The following is a 22166-nucleotide window of genomic DNA, read 5'->3' on the forward strand; positions in this document are numbered from 1 at the left end:
CTGTTCCTCAAAGAACTTTTCCTCTCGAGGCTGGAGTGATAGCACAGCGGGTAGGGCATTTGCGTTGCACGCGGCCAACCCGGGTTCGAATCCCAGCATCCCATATGGTCCCCTGAGCACTGCCAGGGGTAATTCCTGAGTGCATGAGCCAGGAATGACCCCTGTGCATTGCCGGGTGTGACCCAAAAAGCAAAAAAAAAAGAACTTTTCCTCTCATAAAACTGTGTCTACCTGGGCTGGTGAAGTGAGTCACTTGAGAGACCAGCCTCCCCAGTGCTTCTGTTGCTCTACTGAGAATATTCTGTTTCACTCTATCACGCACTTCTTCACACCATAATAAATGGTCCCCTAAAGTCTCCCCATGGTAAACTGAGGTGCCTATGTCTTTCTCACCCTAAAGCTCACTGCATCTCAAAGAGAACCAGTGCAGTGTGGTTCTGTCACTCATTAGTCCCAATTATTTTCACTCATGAAAAATATATAGCTGACTCTTAAAAGACAAGTGAAACGATTCTAACATATTTACTTAGGGTTATTGTTTCTCTTATATCTTGAAAATTCCAAGAAAATGTTGCTCTGATATGGACTAACACTAGAACAAGAAAGGTGTCCATTCATAGGGGAATCTGCAGCCACTGATCCTGGGCTTTTGAAGAGGAGTGAACTGTCACTCTCATGGTGCACAGTAAAGAAAAGTACAGTTCTGAGTTAGGCATCTGGAATTTGATTCTTGGTTCTCCGATAAGCTGATACTTTCCCTCTCTGGTTTCCTTACCCTTGAATTAAAGGTCTGATAACCCACTGAGATAGCAATGTAAGGGTAAGCTGCAACTGACTTAGGTATCATTGTAGCCTCTTAAACAGAAGCTGTGTGATTATAATTTTTAAAAATAATTACATGATTACTAAGGATGACTGGGGCCCAAATGTGACACAAAGATTCTATAGCAAAGTCCTGGCTTACTGAGCTTGGCCTTCCCATCCCAGCAATTCTGAGCCAATCAGCTCGTGGTTCTATGTGAAGGCCTGAGAATATGTTGTTGCTAGCACCCTGCCATGCCAAGGGCTACGCAGCAGTAGTCAGGGACCTCCAGGGCTGCACCTAGCTGTGCTATGAAGTCCAGGTTGACTGCCTGCAAGGCATGTACTCTCTCCACACTCTTTCTCTGGCTTCACTTTTGATTGGTTTCATTTTTTATTTACTTTCATTTTCTTTAGGTAACATGATATGTCAATTACAGCCATGCCTTGTCTTCAGGAAGATCTACTATACATCTAAGTCTGGTAGATATAAATCATCACAAAATAGCTTGTCCTTGTACACATACCAAGGAAACATGGGGTTTTGGGAAACGGGAGTCTCCCACAGGGAAAAAAAAAAAGAGCAGTGATATCTCCTCCATGGGAGACCTAGTACTCAGGTGCTGGGTTTCAGATCACAGAATCTGGCTACAAGCTGGTATCAGTCCTTTTTGTCCGATGGTGTACACGAGGGTGCTAGAGTCCCTGAAGTCCATTCACCCCAAAACAAAACTCTGGGGCTTCTCACATATATGGGGTGACCTTGCCCGAGAGAAATGTACAGGAGAGCGGCAGGGGGCCACCAAAGGGTGTGGGAACAGGACTCCCAGCTGCATCCCAGAGCCCCAGAGCCCAACAGCAAGGTTTCTGGCTTTAACTCGTTCACTTCATGTCATTCTACTCCTTTCCAGTTCACCGTGGCCAGGGGTATGGCATGGCCTGGGCAGTGAGACTGGGTGGTTGAAGGACCCGGCTACTGTCACCCTGACGATGCCACTCATTGGCCAAGCGTCCCCTTTGCCTCTGAGAACTCTGGTCCTTCCTCCAACACCTTAGCCTGTGTCCTGTGCTAGGAACCCGTATTTGATAATCACAGCAACGTCCAGATTGGGAAGGAACAACTGAAAAAGTTCAGCAGAAAGAAATTTGAAAGCTTTATTGTATAACATTTACTCAAATTCCTCATGTTTTTACTTTTTTTGGTGGTTGTGATGGCTGTTAGGACACCAGTGTTTAAAAGGGGGCACTACGAAGGTAGCACTGGGACGTGCATCCCAGCTGCATCTGATGAGGGGTGACTGGGGCTGGCGTGTCGCCCACTCCTGAATCCATCGCAGCTTTTCTCAGGAAAAGGCCCCAGGAGCTGACGGACCGCGGGCACTGAGGCTGGTGGCCTCTGGGTGGCAGCAGAGACACATTGGCTGAGGGCCCCTCTTACCTATATTGATGAAGTCTGAGCGGTACTGACACGTCATCCCAAATCCAAAATCTCTCCAGAACCCAGTCTCCTTCTTTATGACCTGCAGGGAGAGGGGAAGCTCTGTGAGCTGCGGGGCAGGGTGGGTGAGGAGCACCCGCAGCCTCCCGGGGCGAGTTCCACACGCGCTCCCGGAGATTCACGGCGCCTGCCTGCGCGGCCAGCAGTTGGACTGAGGCCTCAGTGACCAGGGCCGTAATCCTCCATTCCCCAGACGGGGCTGTGTGGTTCTTGGCACCTCTAGCTGGAACGTTTCTAGGGTGTGGGCCTGAAAGTACACACGCCGAAGTGTGTTGTGCACGCACGCACGCGCGCACACTTCCCAGAGTTTTTGGAGCAGCACCATGGAAAAGCCTCCTAAGTGTCTGGCCCAGTACCAGTGCCAGGGAGAGTGTGAGGCCTTGGCCCCTCACCTAGGGCTGGGCAGCGAGCCAGCAAAGGGCTCAGGAAGTTGAGTGAAGGGAAGGAGAACAACGCAGAACACAGCGGCCCTGGCAGAGAACATAGACAGAATTCCCTCCAGGAATAAAATCAAAACCCCAAACTGTCACTGCAGTCCACTAACTCTCCCCCAGGAAGGGGCTGCGACTGCAGATTCTGAAGGAAGACTCTGTCCATTCATCTTCACTGGAAAGCCAAACTGCTCCCAAAAGCCTTTGCAGCCCTGCCAGCTACAGGGCTCCAAAAGGCCATCCAAGCAAGACCAAGCCAGCTTGGCCCTGCTCCGCGCTTCTTCCTTTGCAAGTAAATTTCCAATGTATTTGATGAAGTGGCAAATTTTTCTGTAAAAATCTGTTTATATATTTTTGCTGATGTAATTCTGGGAATGGCCCTTGAAGCTTTACTGTTGTTTGTCATAGTTAATTCTTATCATTCACAAAGGGGCTCTGACTGAAGGAAAGCCTCGTGGGGAAGAGGAGGGCTAGAGCAGTCCAGTTTTGCCATATCTGACGCTTTCTGCTGGTATCTGGCTTTTGTCACTGCTAGAAACAGGCAGGGAAGGAGAAAAACCCACATCTGGTTGCAACTTGACCATGGGTGGGCAGCCTTTTCCTGACAGAGACGTCTGCTTCTGGAGTTTCATTTCCTGTCCTGTACATGAGGAGGGTGAGCTAAATCACCCTATGGTCCAGTGCAGCTTGGCCCTCCCCAAACATTTGTCCTCTCACTGCCATTCCACTTTCTGGGAGCTTCACTTGATCTCTACCCCAGGCAAAATTGCAAACGGTTGATGAATTTAAGATTGCTATACTCTGTAACCTTATTTTCACAGCAGACTGCATGTGGACACTGCTGCAGATGCGGCATGCGCCTGCAGAGTGCACGTGGACACTGCTGCAGATGTGGCGTGTGCCTGCAGCATGCGCCTGCAGCATGCACGTGGCTTTCTGAGCACAATGGAACTGAGGTAAGATAGTCATTCCAGAGGATGTGTTTCTATTCTGCCTGAGAACAAAGGCTTGTTATACAATATCTCCCAAGTGACAAGACAATTTCATTAGTATCAATGGAAAGATGGTGCAGAGCAGTAAAATCTGAAAAATATCTATTGAGTCATTGTCCTAAAATGGTTTATGTTCCATTCCAGTCATACCAGGTGCACAGTTTTTGTGGCAGCAAATAATTTAATATCTCTTCCACCTCCACCAGCCAGATACAGACAAATCCCCAAAGGTATTGGGTGCAGTCAAAGAGCGGTACTAGTACCCAACATGAAACTAGAAGAGAAAGTTTCAAACAGGAAAACTTAGGGACCAGGTTGGAAAAGGAAAATGAGGTATTAAAGGCAGCCATCCTGAGTCCCATGCTGAGTGGATCAGGGCCTTGTAAGACTGAACCAGTGGATGGGTGACTCTTACCTGGGAACAGGGTGACAGGTCAGCTGATGTATGAGCTGGAAATATGCTATAGAATATTTCTGATTTAACGTCAGATTTTACTGGTAAACCCTGTGAAGTCACTATCTGGAGACATGCTAAAATGCAGCTGCTTTTCAAAGCTGATGTGGTTGTGCCATGGTATAGTGTCAAGATGAAGTGACCTGCGTTCATCAGAGGTCACTCCCCACAGCCTGGTCCCTAAGTGGAGTGGTACCCTTCACTGCAGTCTTGCTGGACTGGGTGCTGTCAGTGACAGCACAGCACTGTTCCCACATGAAATTTCAGTGGTCTTGTGTAGGATAACATTGCCACAGGAAGCTTAAGTTTGTTTTGGTTACTCCCATCACAGTGCTCCCATTGTCTGTGTTTATTTGTAACTTCTTTCTTTGTGCTCTGTTGACTTGTAAATATTGCTTTTCTCTTCTCCTTAAGTTCTTTGCATAGTTATTCAGAGCATTGTCCTTTTTGTATGGGCACAGGAAGACAGTAGTAAATGCTATGCTTTTGTATTGTGGGAGTCATTTGACTCTAAGTATTTTCTTCCTGGGCATCTGTTCTCTTGACCTAAGCCTCAGCTGCCCTTACTTCCTAGCACTCCCAAAAGCAGGGTCCCAATGAGGGACTGGATGGACCCAGGGCAAGTGGTGAGCTATGTGTTATCCTGGCATCGAGATGGGCCTGGTAAAAGTGCCTAATGCTTAACTATAGGTTAAGGGCTTGGTCATGGATAGATGCTGTCATGATCCAAAAAGTAATAACTCGATTCGGACCCTGCTAGGGTTAGGAATGATTAATCTGGCCTGGCACTGTAGTCTGAATCTGTGGCAAGATGTTCTCAGGAAAGCTGCCCAACCAGCCTCAATGTATCTCTTACTGTGTCCATACAGAAATAACTAATATTATTAAGATGTTAATTAAGATGCTAGGAAGAGAGGAATGCTCCCAGGTGGTGTTTCTGTCCCTGAGCCTGCTGGGCAGTTGGGAAGAGCTTTCTTATGTTAATTTTGCTACCAGATGGGTGTAGCTGGGCCCAGAGGGCAAGAGGTGGAGAGACCAGTGGGGGACAGGAAGAAAGAGTGAGGGAGTCCTCCAGAGAAGCTGTCAGAGTCAGAATCCAGAGGTCAGAGAGTCGGAGTCCAAATCCAGAGAGGAGACAGAGAGAACACAGGCAAGATGGAGCATGGAAAGATGAGCAGGAGTGACAGGAGGAGTTGGGAATGAGGGGCAGTGTGAGACTAGAATGGGGAGCTCAGAGAGACTGGAACAGATGCGTGGAGAGAATGGAATAAAGGGCAACTGATCAATCAACCAGCTTGGCCCTCATTTTCTGTTCTGTCTACCCCATGGCCTGGGCTGCCCCAGCTGAGCGAGCATCCTGGGACCACCCCGAATCTGGGTGCCGATGGGGAGAGCTGCTGGGGCTCTCCCCCAGTCGCCCTGGGAGATTTTTTACAGTCTTGGTTGCATTTTCTCTAATATATCAACATAAAAATCCATGAGACTGCTCTACTTGGAGGCCATGTACTTGGTCATCTCACTTTGTGGTGTTGATGTGTTGATATTATGAGCGAATATTTGTCTAGGAGAGAGTTCATGGAGGAATAGCTCCAGAGAGGATTCGGGCTGTGCTGCTGTGCCACCAACACACCAGGAATGCACATGTCTTCCCAGCTCTGTGTTCAGTGACATCATGCTGATGACTACAGTGGGCTGCCAAGGGAGCACTGGCACCATGGAAATGGGAAATGCTGTACATCAAGCTGACAGTTTCTGCCTGCCCAGAGTGGGCCTATCAATACTTAGGAGCATACCAATGGCTTACGCCCACAAAGTGTTTTTTTTTTTTAAATGAAGTTAATCTGTGTTTTGGAAATGTCTCCGTGACAGAGGAAGAAAGGGCTGGAATACAAGGAAGAAAAGAAGTTTAAGATAGAAATGGTATCTTGGCAAGAATTAACAAAGCTTGAGCCAAGAAAGTGGAATGTTTAAACTTATTTTCTCTTTTAGTTTCATGGAGACCTTGACCACAAGTTTGAAGGTTAGATACTACTACCACTCTTTGACTCTACCCAGTACTTTTCAGATAGTTGTTTTCACATTAAAGTATTTGGAAATTCTGCCTTGGGTTTAAATTCAAGGATTTAAATCTTAATAAAATACTATGATTTCATTTTTACTTATTCCTAATGGTCTATATTTAAAAATAAAGAGCAAATATTTTAAAATAAAGAGCAAATTCTGGGAAATCATGAATTTCATTTTTTTCCTATTGTCTATATGGAAAATGATATCCAATGACAGCTGTAATAGAAGTAATTATGGACACATGACTAATAATATCATATTTATAGGACTGAGAAGAGGTGGTGCTATGATCAGAAAAGTAATTCTTTTTTTTTTTTTTTTGGTTTTTGGGTCACACCCGGCGATGCACAGGGGTTACTCCTGGCTCTTCACTCAGGAATCACCCCTGGTGGTGCTCAGGGGACCATATGGGATGCTGGGATTAGAACCCCGGGTGGGCCGAGTGCAAGGCAAACACCCTACCCGCTGTGCTATCGCTCCAGCCCCCCTGGAAAAGTAATTCTTGTTGCAACTACATTATAGCTCTGTGTTCTCCCTTTCCCTCTGATATTGATGCTTCCAAGGACGGCAGGTAAAAATTTGTTAATATAGATGCATCATAAGATTTGAAAGAAATTATTTCTTAATTTATCAATATCTAATAACTATATTTTATTTTTATATTTTCTTAGTGTTTACATGTTCTATCTCAAATATATTCATTTCAAAAGGTTGATTTTTTTCTTTGAGGTTTTTGTTAGGTAACTTTCTGTGTATTTCAACACTCATCTAAATTTCTTTTCACTGCACCAGAGTCAGAAACTCCTGGTTTGGGCTTGAGCTCTGCTGCAAGCTGACTGTGTGATTTTGAACAAGTCCAAAAAAGAGAAGAAAGCAAGTGAAATGATTAGGGATCTCTTTTGGGTAAATAAAACACAACTTATATTGAGGCTAGCAAAGTACTTCCTGATAGATCAAGCTGTCTCAAGTGCCCTGGTGTTTCTCTATTCACACCCACCCTGATTCTCTGCAGGTAGCAGAGAATACCTTTAAAAAAATACCTTTTTAAAAAATACCTCACACAAGGAAGAAAATAATCAATATTTTTGAATGAAGAGTCCTTCCTCTGGTAGACAACTGCTATATTTCTCTGAATAGCAATACTGAGCTCTCAAGAACCTTCTAGGGAAGGCGTATGTGTCTTTGGAAGTTCATGTCTAAGGCTTCAGGGTAATTTAGAGCTGTGCTCACATTTGAGTTTTCTGTCTCTGAATGAAATACTCATTCTTAGGTCTCTGTACTGGATCCACTGAGCCATACTTTCCTAAAGTATGGTTTCCTAAAGTTTTCCTAAAGTGATACAAGTCTAAAATTGTTAAAATAAAATAATTTCTTGGAAGCAAATCAGGTATTAATGATTTTAAAATAGAAGCATTAATCATATTTTATGTCAAATATAAAGCAGTACTGTATTTAAAGCCAAAGATACTTTCTACTCTGATCTACTGAAAGAAAATAAAGCCTGTATCCTGATTTCCCCTCAAGCATTCTTAGAAGGTCAGGATTTAAAGAAAGGAAAAAAGATTTTCTCTCTCAAACTTTGTCCCTAAACAGATAAAAAGTTGGTTCTTGAGGAGTGAAAAACTCTATGCTTATGTATACAGCATATCTCTGGTATCATTGGGTCGGAAGGTGGGGGGGTGAGAGAGAACTATATTATTAAAATTAAGTTTGCATTGTCTGGCTTGGTCTCAAAGTGAAACCATGCTGGAACAAGGTTAGGAATTAACCTTGTCCAACCAGAGGAACCCAAAGGTGAAACTAAAATCATTACATCAGCTGCCAGCAGTTAATTGCTCTTCTCTCACAGGATGGGACAAAAGGAACAGGTTTTGCTACTTCTAGAAACTTAAACACAGAATCAGTCCTCCAAAACAATTTTGCAGAACACATTTCCAGTGAAAATTGGCTTACTCTCTTGCATATTGCACTTTATAAAAAATATATGTCAAATCTATAAACGTATGTACATATATACAAACACATACACACATACCCTCTTTGTCCAAAGTTCCTGCTTCAAAGCATCGGAATTTTAGCTATAAGAGCAATAGAAATGTCTTTGTTATAGTATTTGCTCTCTTGTCCTCAATGCTGGAAAATGTTCAGGGTCATTAGGTGTCTTGTTATTCATAGCCTTCGCATTACTACCACAGGGCTGGAATAATGCAGTAAGGCTTCACTTTTGGAAAGACATACAGATGGGAGTTGATTGCCAAGAAGCCAAGCATGAATAGAAGGGTAGAATTTTCAGTCCAAAACCAAATTTCTGGATTTAGGAGAAGGGATAGACATTTAATCAATAACCAGTAATAAATGATTTAATCAACCCTCAACAATGTTTGAAGAACTTCCAGGGTGGGGAGCCAGAACCTTTCCATGTGCCACCTCAGGAAGCCCCAAACAACCTGAGGACAGAAACTGCTTTGTCTGAGCCTGTATTCTTTCTCTTTATCTGGCTGCTGTCTTGTATCTTCTAATTCTCTTTGTAATCAACTGGTAATCTCATTAAGTAAAGAGTTTTTCTGAATTCCATGAGCTGCTCAAGCTCAAGAAGGGGCAGGGTGCATTATAGAAACTTCTGATTTATGGCCAGTTGTTCAAAACAATAGATAATGACCTGAACGTGCATTTGGCATCCTGAGTTTGAGAAAGTTATGGAGACCTCCAATCTATTCTTAACCAATTTGGGGTCAGAACCACAGGGACAACTATGGATTGAGGTATTAATCTATGGAGTCTGGAGCTACCTCTGGGTAGACAGAATCAGAACTGAGTTAAAAATGTACGACACACAGCTGGGTCTGAAGAGTTATTAGAGGTAGAAAAAATATGGATAACAGTTGGAATTAGATGAGAAAACCCAAAAGAATCTCCCTAAATAATATAGAAGCAAGAGAGACTCTCACATCTTTCTCTTCCTTTTCTTACTCTAAGAAGTACTCAGTGCAAAGAAATATAATGTTTTAATTTATAAATTAAGCAAACTATGAGATTAACAATAGATACTAAATAGAATAATTTAGTAACTTATTTAGTAAATTTATAACTTAGTAATTTTGTAATATAGCATAATATAAGTTATGTAAACGTGGTTTCTGTCTCAAAATTTCTTATTGTCCATAACATTTTCAGATTATTGTTGACCGCAAGTAACTACAATTCAGAAAGCGGAGACTACTGTAATACTTGTTTCAAGAAAAAAGAAGAAAACCATGAAGGTGTGAAATTACCTTTCTGTAAGGCACCATTCTTACTTTATTTGCCCCTTTAAAATATTGCAAGCACGTCTAATCAACAAGGCTGGGAGCAAAGGCCATCACATCTGCCAAACTTAAAAATTACTATGGGAATCAGTTCCATGATTGCTACTCACCTTTGCTCATGGTCAAGTGCCCCTGATAATGAAAGACATGAAACAGTGTCACACTAAGGCACCTATGGGATAATTACTCACCAGCTGCTGTTCTAAGGGAGGGACTGCATCGTGATGGCCATATATTATAGCTGGGTTGTACTGACTGAAAAGGACAGGATAAAATACCTTCTTCCCTGTAAACAATAAAAGAAAGATCCATTTAAAGCAACATATACAGTTATTAAATTTGGTCATTTACATCTAATTTTCTGGAGCATCCCAGATAGTTCAACCCATAGATTTTTTTCCCCTTCACTCAACTCTAAAGAGATGTTAAAAATGCTTTATCAGGTAGACCAGGTGGACACAAAATAATTCTGTTTCCTGGTACAGAAGTGATATGCCAAATATTGGTCTCCAGCCATTCTGGACATCAACCAACAAGAGAGGTTGTGCAGAGAATCCTAGATCCCCAGCTTTTCAAGTATGTGTGTAGAATCCTTCAATGATGACTCATGGTATTGTCTGAAGGGCTGCCAAAGAAAGACTAGGCAGTAGGGGCAGCAGGAGCAAGTCCAAGAAACTTGCTCTTTACCAAATTACATAGGGAATTTTCAATGTATCAATAACTGACAGGGCCATTCCCATAGTTATCAGCTGATTATCAGCACTATCATTTAAGTCAAATACTCTGAAAATCATTTTCACATTGTGACTATCTTATGCTCACAGCCATCCCTCCCTTGGTAATTTCCCATGGCTGTTTTCCCTTTACTTTCAGGCAACTTTAATAGGTCCTTATTCTCCCGGCTGCACTTCTGGGAATGTTGACCAAAGGTGACTTCTCAGTTGAAAATGGAAAAGAGTAATTCCTTCTATAATAATCAGTAACTCAATTCCTCTTATAGAATGCACAAATTTAGGATAGAGTCCCAAAATTGTGGTGGGACTCATACTTCAATACCAAAGGAAGAAACAGAACAAATGATTTTTCTGTTCGTTGTCACTGAAGTATGTACAATCAGGCAGTTTCAGGAGTACATAAAAGTGAAGTGAGAGAGAAAGGTTCTATACTGGGGCAGCTGAATTGCACCCTGCAGGAGAGAAGGATAAATTAACGCCATACTCCACACCTGGCTGTGTGTTCAGCCTACAAGTATTGAGGAATTCAGAAGTGAAGTAGATGTCCACGTCACAGAAAAAGAGGAGAACATTGCTCCCCTTCCAGAAGCGGGCTCCAACATCAAGTCCCTTTCCCCGAGAAAATTCTCCATTCAGTTGGATGAAGGTAAAGTTCCTGAAGTTGGCAGCTCTAAAAGGGAAGATCAGACATAATCAATTTTACACCAGGCTTGTGAGAATGATAGAGTTCTCTGGAAATGCATTATCAAGACCCATACACTCCTTGCCACATTTTTCCTCTCCTTGAGGAGACTGAGATGACGCTACAGAGTTTCAGAATGACCTAGAACCATGAGAAATTCAATGAAATGAAGAATACAAAAACCACCAAGTGAGTTTTAATACCAATGATTTCTCTATAAAATTACATGTTGATGGCCGTACTGATTATAATTATAATATTATTCTTTGTAATAAGAATACCTAAACCAGTGAAAAGAACTCAGAAAAGTTTTTTTGTCTTTGTCCCTCTTCCCCAGGAGCACTCAGAATGCAACTGCCAGATAAAGAAAATAAGTCACCTTGAAAGAGCCTTCCCTATCATATTTACCTCCAAATTCAACTGAGTTCAAGAATGGTACTTCTGATATGAACCGACCCAACAAATTTAAGTCTGGACTTCTCCCCACTTAGTAAGGAGAAAGCCAGCCTTGTATTCAGGAACCTATCCCAGGCCAAATTCTCCCTCAGTTAACTTTATGATCTTGAAGTTCAATCCCAGAGATTTCTTGAGACCTCAGATGCATCATCTGAAAATTAGGAAATAATAGTATCTTCCTGAACTACAACTTACTCATTAGGTAAAAAAAATTCCAAGAGTATCAAGTATTATTTATGTATCAGCTTCTCTGTTATTACATAGGTGAGGATTCCCCAAAATATGAGTGAATACAAGATGTTGTTTTGTTTGGTTGCTCTTTACATTCTGAAATGGAACATATATTTAGCAAAATTTTCAAGAATGACTTATTACCTAAACAAAGATCTTCTATTAGACATGACATTTGTGTTCTATTCTGGTTCATAATTCTATTCAAGCAGGGGCCTGGCATTTCATAAACCTCCCCCACTCTGCTTTCCTTCTAGTAACTGCTTCCTCTTTCTCACACTCAAGATTCCTGCCCTATTAAACTTGCAGAATTAATCCTCAATCCCTAACTTCTCTCTACCTTGATATATTCAAAACAAGCACCGTAAAAACCTCTTTCTGGCCTTAAGGTTTGTATTCTAAGTAACTATCTTGGGTCAAGTTAAGACAATTGCAGAGTGAATAAACTTTCCACTTTACTAACCTACATTTGTGTCTGACAATTTTGTCCATGAAACTTGTTTTTCTATCCTTTCTCCATACTTTACCTTCGTTCAGCCTGGGAGTAAGCTTAATATTTTTTTTAATCATGGTGATCTGTTTTTCCTTGTCTGAGTCTTAGGGAAGATTCAGACTGCAAAGAGAGCAAGAGGTCTGGGTTTGGAAGATAATGGTCTATGAGTCATTTACCTGATTGCAGGGTAAAGAACAATACCTGGTCCTACTAAGTGTGCACAGATATTTGTCTTATGATTTTAATCCTAGCTATATCCCTAACCTATTTGGGACAAGTCACTTTTTAACTTTGGTCTCAAATTCCACATTATAAAATCTTATGATTAAGAAAGAAGCCAAAGGGGCATTTACATTATTTAGAATTGATATTTCATTATTCCGCCTTCAGTTCATCACTGCTCTACACTTTGAAGGAGCCTCATCCTCTCTCAGAACTTTACTATAATTCTTTTTCCAGGATGGGCAGACCCAGTTCCTACTTTCAGTGAGCAGTAGTGTGATGATGTTTCATGGTCTCTTTAGGACGTGGTCTGCTCCTCCTGAAGACAGTGCAGTTTCCACCCACCCTCCAGAAGTGTTCAAGTGTGAGGAAGTCCTTACAGCAAAGTTCATAGCTCCTGGCGAGGGTTCATAGCCCTGTTTCTCTAAATCTAGTTAAATTAATCCTCTGTACCCCATCTAGTTAATTTGTAGAGGTTTACAGTTGGAAAATGCTTAGAATTCTGTCTGTTCACCTATGAGAGTCTCCAGCCAGGCGACATAGAATGTGCCCAGTACCCTAGAATCTCACAGGAAGTCTTTTTTGTCTCCAGGCTTGTTTTCCCAGTCTACATTTTACAGAGATCTCCATCAGCAAATTTTCAGAGCCAGGAGGATAGAAATGCCTAAACACAGAGAATGAGCATATTCTTCCTCATCCAGGCTGTCTGTTTATAATATACATATTCAAAGAGGTTTCCCAGTACCACTCATCAGAAAGTTAAAAATATAGAAATGTATTTGAATGCTATTTAGAAATTTTCACTAAGAAAAGATGGAATGCAGTTCCTGAACATGCTGTATTACAGGAACTGCTAATTATCTACTTGAATGGATTACTATCCATCTGTGACAATATATAAATTGTTTACAAAAGTCAAACCACATTCAGTACTGAAATAATCAGCCAGCAAGACCTCACTAGAAAGTGAAATGATATCATCAAAGATATGACAAGCTTTTAGGTGATTAGCAGTTGAGTAAATAGAAGACAGTAGAAAGCTATAAATTTAGAATGAAGAGTAGCAATCTGACTATACAGATGGTCCCCAACCTAAAAAGATTGCCTTAGAATTATGTGAGACTTGACAATGGTGTGAAAGCAATACATAGTCAGTGAAATCTACACTTTTGGGTTCAAATTCTGTTATTTTTCGGGGGCAGTGATTTGTGGTTTGGTACTCTCTCAGATGCTGGCAGGTACCACTGCTCTCACAGCCACATGGTCACCAGGAAATCAAACTGTCCCACAGAGTACAGTGTGAAAGCAATTTGCAGATATTATGTTTTCCTCTACCTACAAACACCCATTCGAATGTAAGATCTTTAACATTTCATTATGAAACAGGCTTGGGTGAGATGACTTTGCCCAACTGTGTTCTACGCATGTTTCAGGTAGAAGCACTAAACTCACGTACTCAAAATGTTAGGTGTCTAAAATGCAATCTTTAATACTTTTAAAATGCATGATATTTTTAACTTCTGATGATGTGTTACCATTGCAACATAACAGATTATCCTAATTCAAGGAAAATCTGTACACTTATCCAATATATGTTACTCTAGTTTATTCTGTTCAAAACATTCCCTTAGCCATGTTTCTGAAAAACACTTTATCTGCTCTGCAGAGCAGAGTTGGGGATAGGGTTGGGGATCTGTGGGTTTATCTGTCAGTCAGATTCATAGGAAAAGAGTAGGAGAAGTCATTGTACCTGGTGCTGCTGCCGACCTTTATTTGGAACAACTTTTAAAAAGTTTAAGACCTCAGCCCCAGTGCCTCAATGTGTTGCTGCTAGATAATGAAACTCAGGGAAATGGATGCTGGGGACCCTCCATATGGCTTAATGCAAACAGCAATGTGCTTCCTTTTCTCCACAAAGAGGAAACAATCCACATTATATCTGTGATGTCACTTCCAAAACTGAATATGCATTTCAAACCCACTCTCTGGCATGCCTGAAGGCTGAATAGAAAGATGCAGTATGTGCTTCAGCACCATGGGGGAGAGGGGAGAGAGATACATAATGCACCTGCAGCACAAGAAATCTCTTCTAGCAGAAGGAGCCTCATCAATAAGAGTGTATGCTAACAAAGAGGACTGAGCTAGGAACACCAGAAGTGGTAAGATCAGCTGACTTCTCTACTTTTCCAGAACAGACATCTCTATTTTGTCAAACATCTAAGCCTGGAAGAAGAATGTATGCCCCATCTAAAATTTGTGAACACTTGATCTAGAACCCTGGAGGCAAGGTGATGAAGTTGCCTTGGAGTCTGGCTTCTTCCCTCAACACACCTTAAATCTTCACTGAAATGTCCCTTCTCCTTTAGGCAGGGGGCTTACTAAGTCAGAGAAGTCCCTGCTCAACAGCATGTACAGCTGTAGGGAAGGGCCGCAAGGCCTTGTAAAAAAGCAAGAACAAATTTCAGTGCATAACACAGATTCGCCCCTAATGACACTTGGACGATTGGGAATATGCACAACATGGGTATAAGGCTAAGGCCCCCAAATGCATACCACAGACATGCCCAATCAGGGCCTTTGCCCTCTGTCCATCCTTTTCTAGTAGAGGGTAGTCAGATGATGGTTGTTGATGTGGACATGATTGGCTCCCCGGCTGCTTGGCACACCTCCTAAATGGGCTTTCTACTGACCAAAGAGCCCTCTCCACCACATGGCCCAAGGTACAGTCTCACTCCTCACTGCAAACTGAGTCCCCTCTGTGGCCTCGAAGGATCTTTTTTTAACCATTCTTGCCTTTGTCTTCTGTCTAGTACTTAGTCCTGGTATTTCATTGCAGCTGTTTACCTAGATATACATTCCATGACCTCACAAGTTCTTCCTCTGTAGAGGACAGGGATGTCCCCTAGAGATCATTCGGAATTGTGGAGTAAGTATCACTATATCATAGTCATCTCATTGTTCATCAATTTGCTTGAGCGGGTACCAGTAACATCTCCATTGTGAGACTTGTTGTTATTGTTTTTGGCATATTGAATATGCCACAGGTAGCTTGCCAGGCTCTGCCATGCGGGCAAGATACTCTTGGTAGCTTGCTGGGCTCTCTGAGAGGGACAGAGGAATCGAACCTGGGTCAGCCACATGCAAGGAAAATGTCCTACTCACTGTGCTATCGCTCCAGTCCAAATAGCATTCAATATAAAGAAATTAATTAGAGACAGTGATGGACACTACTACTTACTGGTTAAGGGAAAAATAGATAAAGAAGTACTATGTTCAACATTCATGCACTAAATGAAGTGTCAGCAAAATTCACAAAGCTTTTGCTCACAACTTAAAGAAACACACTGATGGAAATACAATAGTAGTGGATGATTTCAACACCCACATTCACCACTAGACAGATCAATCTGTAGAGACAAGAGCCCTAAATGGAAAGCTAGAAGAACTGGGTTTATGGACATATACTGGATTCTCCATCCCCCAAATCCTGAGTATACATTTTTCTCTAGTGCATATGGAACATTCTAGAGGAAAGATTACATACTAGGACATAACTCACACATACATAATTTACAGTTATAGAAATAATGCAAGGTATCCTCCCAGATCATAATGCCATGAAAACAGAAAGTTAACCACTAAAAGATTGGGGGAAATGTTCAACAAACTGAACAAAACACTACTACAGAACAACTGGATCAAAGAGGAAATCAAGGAAGAAATAAAAAGATTCACTGAAAATAATGAGAATGAAGACACAAACTAACAGAATCTGTAAGTGGCACGTAGAAACACAGCACTGTGAAATTCAGCACTGTGAAGCACTAAATTTACTAAGAGATGGGACAATGGAAATCTCCGCAATGTGCCTCCAGTCTCCCACTATTGGAAAGCACTGAGATGCCTTCCTCACCAGAGTGGATATTGGAGAATCATCCAAATACCCTAACTCCACCTACCACATCAAAAAAGAAGCTCCAACAATGATTGCTAAGGACAGATATAAATTCAAGCTTTTAAGAGCATGACAAATAGGTAAATAACAGCATAAAATAGCTGAGAGTAAGATGAAATTTGTTTGAAATGTCTAAGTTAACAATATAAAAATATAAAGCAATGCAATGTTTAGTGTCATGCCTAAAGTAATGAGTTAATAAGAAATGGACATTTTTCTTGCTAGATCATGGACACTGTAGCTCATACTCTGCAATTTCCTACAATGAATTTCAAAATGAATTTCAATGAATTTCAAAAGGCCAAATTATTAGTGCTAATTATTTCTTCTTCTTCAGTTGTAGTCGTAACTAAGGAAACTCTTTACATAATAAATATGGTGCATGGAATTTCTCAAAGTACAAGCCATTCTGACAGCAGTTAGAATGACCTGAGAAAGCTACAGAGATTAAATACAGAGATTTAATTTCTTTAATTAACTTCCATTTCCCAGACATACTGGATTAGAGATGATAAAAGACCATGCTGTGTAATATGATATATTCAGAGATTTCTTATTATTGCAAGAAAATTCTCTTAATGTGACAAGTTCCACAATAGCCTTTCAAAATCAAAATATATAGAAAAAATCAGTATTACTTAAATGTGTAATTATAACTTTTAATCTAACGAAGGGCTGGAGCAATAGCACAGCTGTAGGATGTTAGCCTTTCACGGGCCGACCCGTGTTTGATTCCTCCGCCCCTCTCGGAGAGCCTGGCAAGCTACCGAAAGTATCACGCCTGCACGGCAGAGCCTGGCAAGCCACCTGTGGTGTATTGGATATGCCAAAAACAGCAACAATAAGTCTCACAATGAGAGACATTACTGGTGCTTGCTCGAGCAAATCAATGAGCAACGGGATGACAGTGAGAGTGACAGTGAATCTAACAAAATCATTAGGGTTCTACTTACTGGAAACATTTGAATACTTTAAATAATTTAAACATATTCTTCATCAGTTTTTCATAATACTTACTTTCAAAAATTCAGAATTCAAAAATTCAGAATTTCTATATTCTTAACTTAAACAAGCCTGCACATACAACTGTATTAGTAGGTTTCTTATGAAGGATGAGCAAAATTGGGAGCTGGAGAGATAGCACAGCAGGTAGGGTTTTTGCCTTGCAAGTGGCCAAAGTGAGTTCAATCCTGTAATCCCATGTTATCCTGAGCACTCCTAGGAGTAATTTCTGAATGCAGAGTTAGGAGTAAGCCCTGGTCATCACTGGGCAAAGCCCCAAAATAACACAAAACAAACAAAAAATAAAGATAAGCAAAATTAGAAAACCTTTGATCTAAGAAAATGGGAAAAATACTCTGTACAGTTATGAAGGAAAGAAAAAAATTGCAATAATAATGTACATAACATAGTATCATTGAGAGGAGCCAGAAAATAATACAGTTGGTAGTTTGATCCATGGTATCGCATATGGTCCTCCAAGCCCCACTTTCAAGAATGAAAACCAAACATAGAGCCAGGATTAAGCTCTGAGCACTGCTGGGTGTGCTCCACCACTGATCCCCCACCCCCCCAATAAACCCCAACAAATATCGCTGAGATTACCATGAATAATTTTATCACTGTACCACTGTCATCCCATTTTTCGCCGATTTGCTTGAGTGGGCACCAGTAATGTCTCTATTATACTCAGCCCTGAGATTATAGCAGCTTCTCTTTACTTGTCTTTCCCAACGATTGGAGGCTCTTACAGGGTCAGGGCAATGAGACCTATTGTTACTGTTTTTGGCATACCGAATATGCCACGGGTAGCTTGCCAGGTTCTGCCATGCGGGCGGGATATTCTTGGTAGCTTGCCGGGCTCTCCGGGAGGTATGTATATATGTGTTACTGTATTTTGGATATGAATACGCCATGGGGAGCTTGCCAGACTCTCCCAAATGGGCGCAGTAGACTCTCGGTAGCTTGTCAGGAACTAGGCTATTAGAACAAAGCTTCCAGGAGCTTAGGAGCCTTGTAGATCTCAGCCCCGGGTCCCACACACTTGAGTTCCTCTGCCAGCTCCCCCATGCATGAGGTTTGTCCGAAATTATCTGAATAATTTTATATCAATAAATAATACGGACACCTAAACACATATAAATTGCTTAAGACTGAATCTGAATAGAAGAAGATTTTAACTGATCAGTGAGAAAGGAGATTTAATTAATAAATAATAATCTTCCATTAAATAAAATTCTGGACCATATTGTTTCACAAGTGAATTCTCCCAAACATTCAAACAAGAATAAGTACTCAAGCTTCTCAAATTTTTCCAAAACATTGTCAAGGAAGGAATACTTCCAAACTTACTTTATGAAGCTAGCATTACCCTGATACCAGAGTCAGATAAGAACACTAAAAAAACTGTCACTGTCATCCCATTGCTCATCGATTTGTTCAAGCGGGCACCAGTAACGTGTCTCATTGAGAGACTTATTGTTACTGTTTTTGGCATATCTAATACACACGGGTAGCTTGCCAGGCTCTGCCGTGCGGACTTCATACTCTCAGTAGCTTGCCAGGCTTTCCGAGAGGGGCGGAGGAATCGAACACGGGTATTTCTGATGAACACAGAGGCAAAACCCCTGAACAAAATGCTGTCAAACTGGATTAAAGAGCACATTAAAGTGCTATACAAAGGTAGCACAAAGGTAGGAACCAAAGGACAGTGAAGCAGGAAGGCACTTGCTGCCACACAGCTGACCTGGGTTTAGTCCCTGGTCCTGAGTCCTGCCTGGAATGACTGTGAGGACAGAACCAGGAGTTTGTCCTAAGCATAGCTTAGTATAACCCAAAAAAGAAGTTTGAGATATCATCATGGGCTACTACAAAAAATATTTTTAGAATCTTTTATTAAGGCACAGTTATTTACAAAGTTATTGATAACTGAGTTTTAGGCATACAATGTTCCAACACCAATCCTATCTCCAGTGTCAACATCCTTTCACTAAGGGCCCCAGTCTCCTCTCCAGCCCCAAACCTGCCTATTTGGCATATTTTTAAGTTTGGTTGTTTTAGTTTTGATCTCATACTTTCAGTTTTCTTGGTTCAATGTCTCACCCCTAGACTGCCAGTGTATCCGAGGCCCCTAACACCTGCCCCTGTTACCTTCCTTCCATCTCTTCTTATTTTCCTATTTTATTTTATTTCCTATCCTCAGTTCCATGATCTAGGAGCCAGGGTCTACTTTCTGTGGTACATTGTATTTCCTTTTTGTATTATTCTATGTACCACAAATAAGTGAGTTAATCCAGTACTTGTCTTTTTTCTTCTGACTTTGCTTAACATCATACCCTCCATTTCTATTCAAGTTGAAATAAATTGCATGATTTAATCCTTTCAGCTATGTAGTAGTCCATTCTGTTTACATACAACAACTTCAATATCCATTCATATGTCACCTATCTTGATTTCATATCCCATCTACTGTGCTAAGTTCTGCATTGAATACTGGTGTGAATATATCATTTATTTTGTGAATGTTTTTGTGTCTGGGGGTAGAAAACAAGAGTGCAATACCTGGGTCATATGAAAATTTTATTCTTACTTTTCTGAGTACTCTCCATTCTATTTCCCATAAGAGTTGAACAGACAACATTCCCACAACTGTGATAAAATTTCCTTTTTTAATCATATCCCCAGTAACAAAGGTTGTTCCCAGTATTTTTTATATGTACCATTCTTTTTTTTAAATTTTATTAGTGAATCAATATGAGTTACAGTTACAAACTTATGAACTTTCATGTTTGCATTTGGTTTACATCACTCTACCAGTGCCCATTCTCCTCCAACAATGTTCCCAGTATCCCTCCCATCAACCCCACCCTGACCCCACCACCCTGCCCTGCCTCTGCGGCAGGGCATTCCCTTTTGTTCTATCTCCTGTTGGGTGTTGCAGTTTTCAATAGAGGTATTGAGTGGGCATCATGTTCGGTCTATAGTCTACTTTCAGCACGCAGCTTCCAACCGAAGTGGGTCCTCCCAAAATTCTCAACTAGGTGTTCCCTTCTCTATCTCAGCTGCCTTTTCCCCCAGCATGTGAGGCCAGTTTCCAAGCAGTGGGGCAGACCTCCTGGTTCTTATCTCTACTACTCTTGGTGTTAGTCTCCCATCCTATTACCTTATATTCCCACAAATGAGTGCGATCTTTCTATGTCTGTCTCTTTCTTTCTGACTCATTTCACTCAACATGATACTTTCCATGTTGATCCACTTATATGAAAATTTCATGACTTCATCTTTTCTAACAGCTGCATAGTACATCCATTGTGTAGATGTACCAAAGTTTCTTTAACAAGTCATCTGTTTTTGGGCACTCCATTTTTTTCCAGATTTGGCTATTTTAAACAGTGCTTCAATGAACATACAAATGCAGATGCCATTTCTACTATACCTTTTTGCCTCTTTGGGATATATTTCCAGGAGTAGTATTGCTAGGTCAAATGGGAGCTCAATTTCTAATTTTTTGAGAATTGTCCATATTGTTTTCCAAAGGGGCTGAACCAGTTGACATTCCTACCAGCAGTGAAGAAGAGTCCTTTTCTCCCCATATCTGCGCCAACAGCAGTGTTCTTGTCTTTTTGGATGTGGGCCAGTCTCTGTGGTGTGAGATGATATCTCATAATTATTTTGATCTGCATCTCCCTGACGATTAGTGATGTACAGCATTTTCTCATGTGCCTCTCAGACGTTTGGATTTCTTCCTTGGGGAAGTTTCCGTTTATTTCATCACCCCATTTTTTGATCGGGTCAGCAGTTTTCTTCTTGTGGAGTTCAACCAGTGCCTTGTATATCCTGGATATCAACCCCTTATCGGATGGGTATTGGGAAATTGGGCTTAATTTGCATATAAGTGGATCAATATGCAAAGTATCATGTTGAGTGAAATGAGTCAGAAAGAAAGAGACAGACATAGAAAGATCGCACTCATTTGTGGGAATATAAGGTAATAGGATGGGAGACTAACACCAAGAGTAGTAGAGATAAGAACCAGGAGGTCTGCCCCACTGCTTGGAAACTGGCCTCACATGCTGGGGGGAAAGGAAGCTGAAATAGAGAAGGGAACACCTAGTTGAGAATTTTGGGAGGACTCACTTCGGTTAGAAGCTGCGTGCTGAAAGTAGAGTATAGACCGAACATGATGGCCGCTCAATACCTCTATTGCAAACTACAACACCCAAAAGGAGAGAGAACAAAAGGGAATTCCCTGCCACAGAGGCAGATTGGGGTGGTGGGGGTTGGGGTGCATTGGTGGGAGGGATACTTGTAACATTAATGGAGGAGAATGGGCACTGGAGAAGGGATGTAAATAATCACTGATCACTGTATGACTGAAATGCAAACATGAAAGTTCATAAGTTTGTAACTGTACCTCATGGTTATTCACTAATAAAAAACTAACCAAAAAAAAAAAAACCTGTGGGTCGTGACCCCAGGTGAGGTCAGAAACTGAATGTGGGGGTCATGAAAACTTTGGCAAAGTTAAAGATTCTTAATACTCAAACAAAAATTAAGTTAAAGGTTCTTAATACACAAACAAAAATTAAGTCAATATCATCCTTATAAGGACTGGACAGGTTGTATAGTAGGTAGAGTCCTTTCCTGTTATGTAGCAAACTTGGGTCTGATTACCAGCACCCCATTTGGTTTCATGACCCCTGCCAAGAGTGAGTACCACCAAGTGTAGCTTTCAAACAAAAAAATAATATCAACTATGTAATGGATTTCAGGTGTTCCTGGCAGTGGTCAATCATGTTACATTTCTCAGGCAGAGAAATACATGAGTGGAAATACATTTTAAGAA

At 41.3% G+C, this 22166-nt stretch overlaps 1 protein-coding gene across 7 annotated transcripts in view; it reads right to left on the minus strand.

Moving 5' to 3' along the window:
* CSGALNACT1 (chondroitin sulfate N-acetylgalactosaminyltransferase 1) overlaps nucleotides 1-22166 on the minus strand; it is a 415840-nt gene that overhangs the window by 2477 nt on the left and 391197 nt on the right. For all 7 annotated transcript variants that reach the window (XM_055120424.1, XM_055120430.1, XM_055120445.1 and 4 more), the window contains 3 exons: nucleotides 10774-10952; nucleotides 9740-9834; nucleotides 2240-2321 (listed from right to left, as the gene is read on the minus strand). In XM_055120424.1, the coding sequence (XP_054976399.1) occupies nucleotides 2240-2321; nucleotides 9740-9834; nucleotides 10774-10952 (356 nt within the window). The remainder of the gene's footprint in view (nucleotides 1-2239; nucleotides 2322-9739; nucleotides 9835-10773; nucleotides 10953-22166) is intronic.

This window comes from Sorex araneus, chromosome 1 (assembly GCF_027595985.1).
Source record: "Sorex araneus isolate mSorAra2 chromosome 1, mSorAra2.pri, whole genome shotgun sequence".
Lineage (NCBI taxonomy): Eukaryota > Metazoa > Chordata > Mammalia > Eulipotyphla > Soricidae > Sorex > Sorex araneus.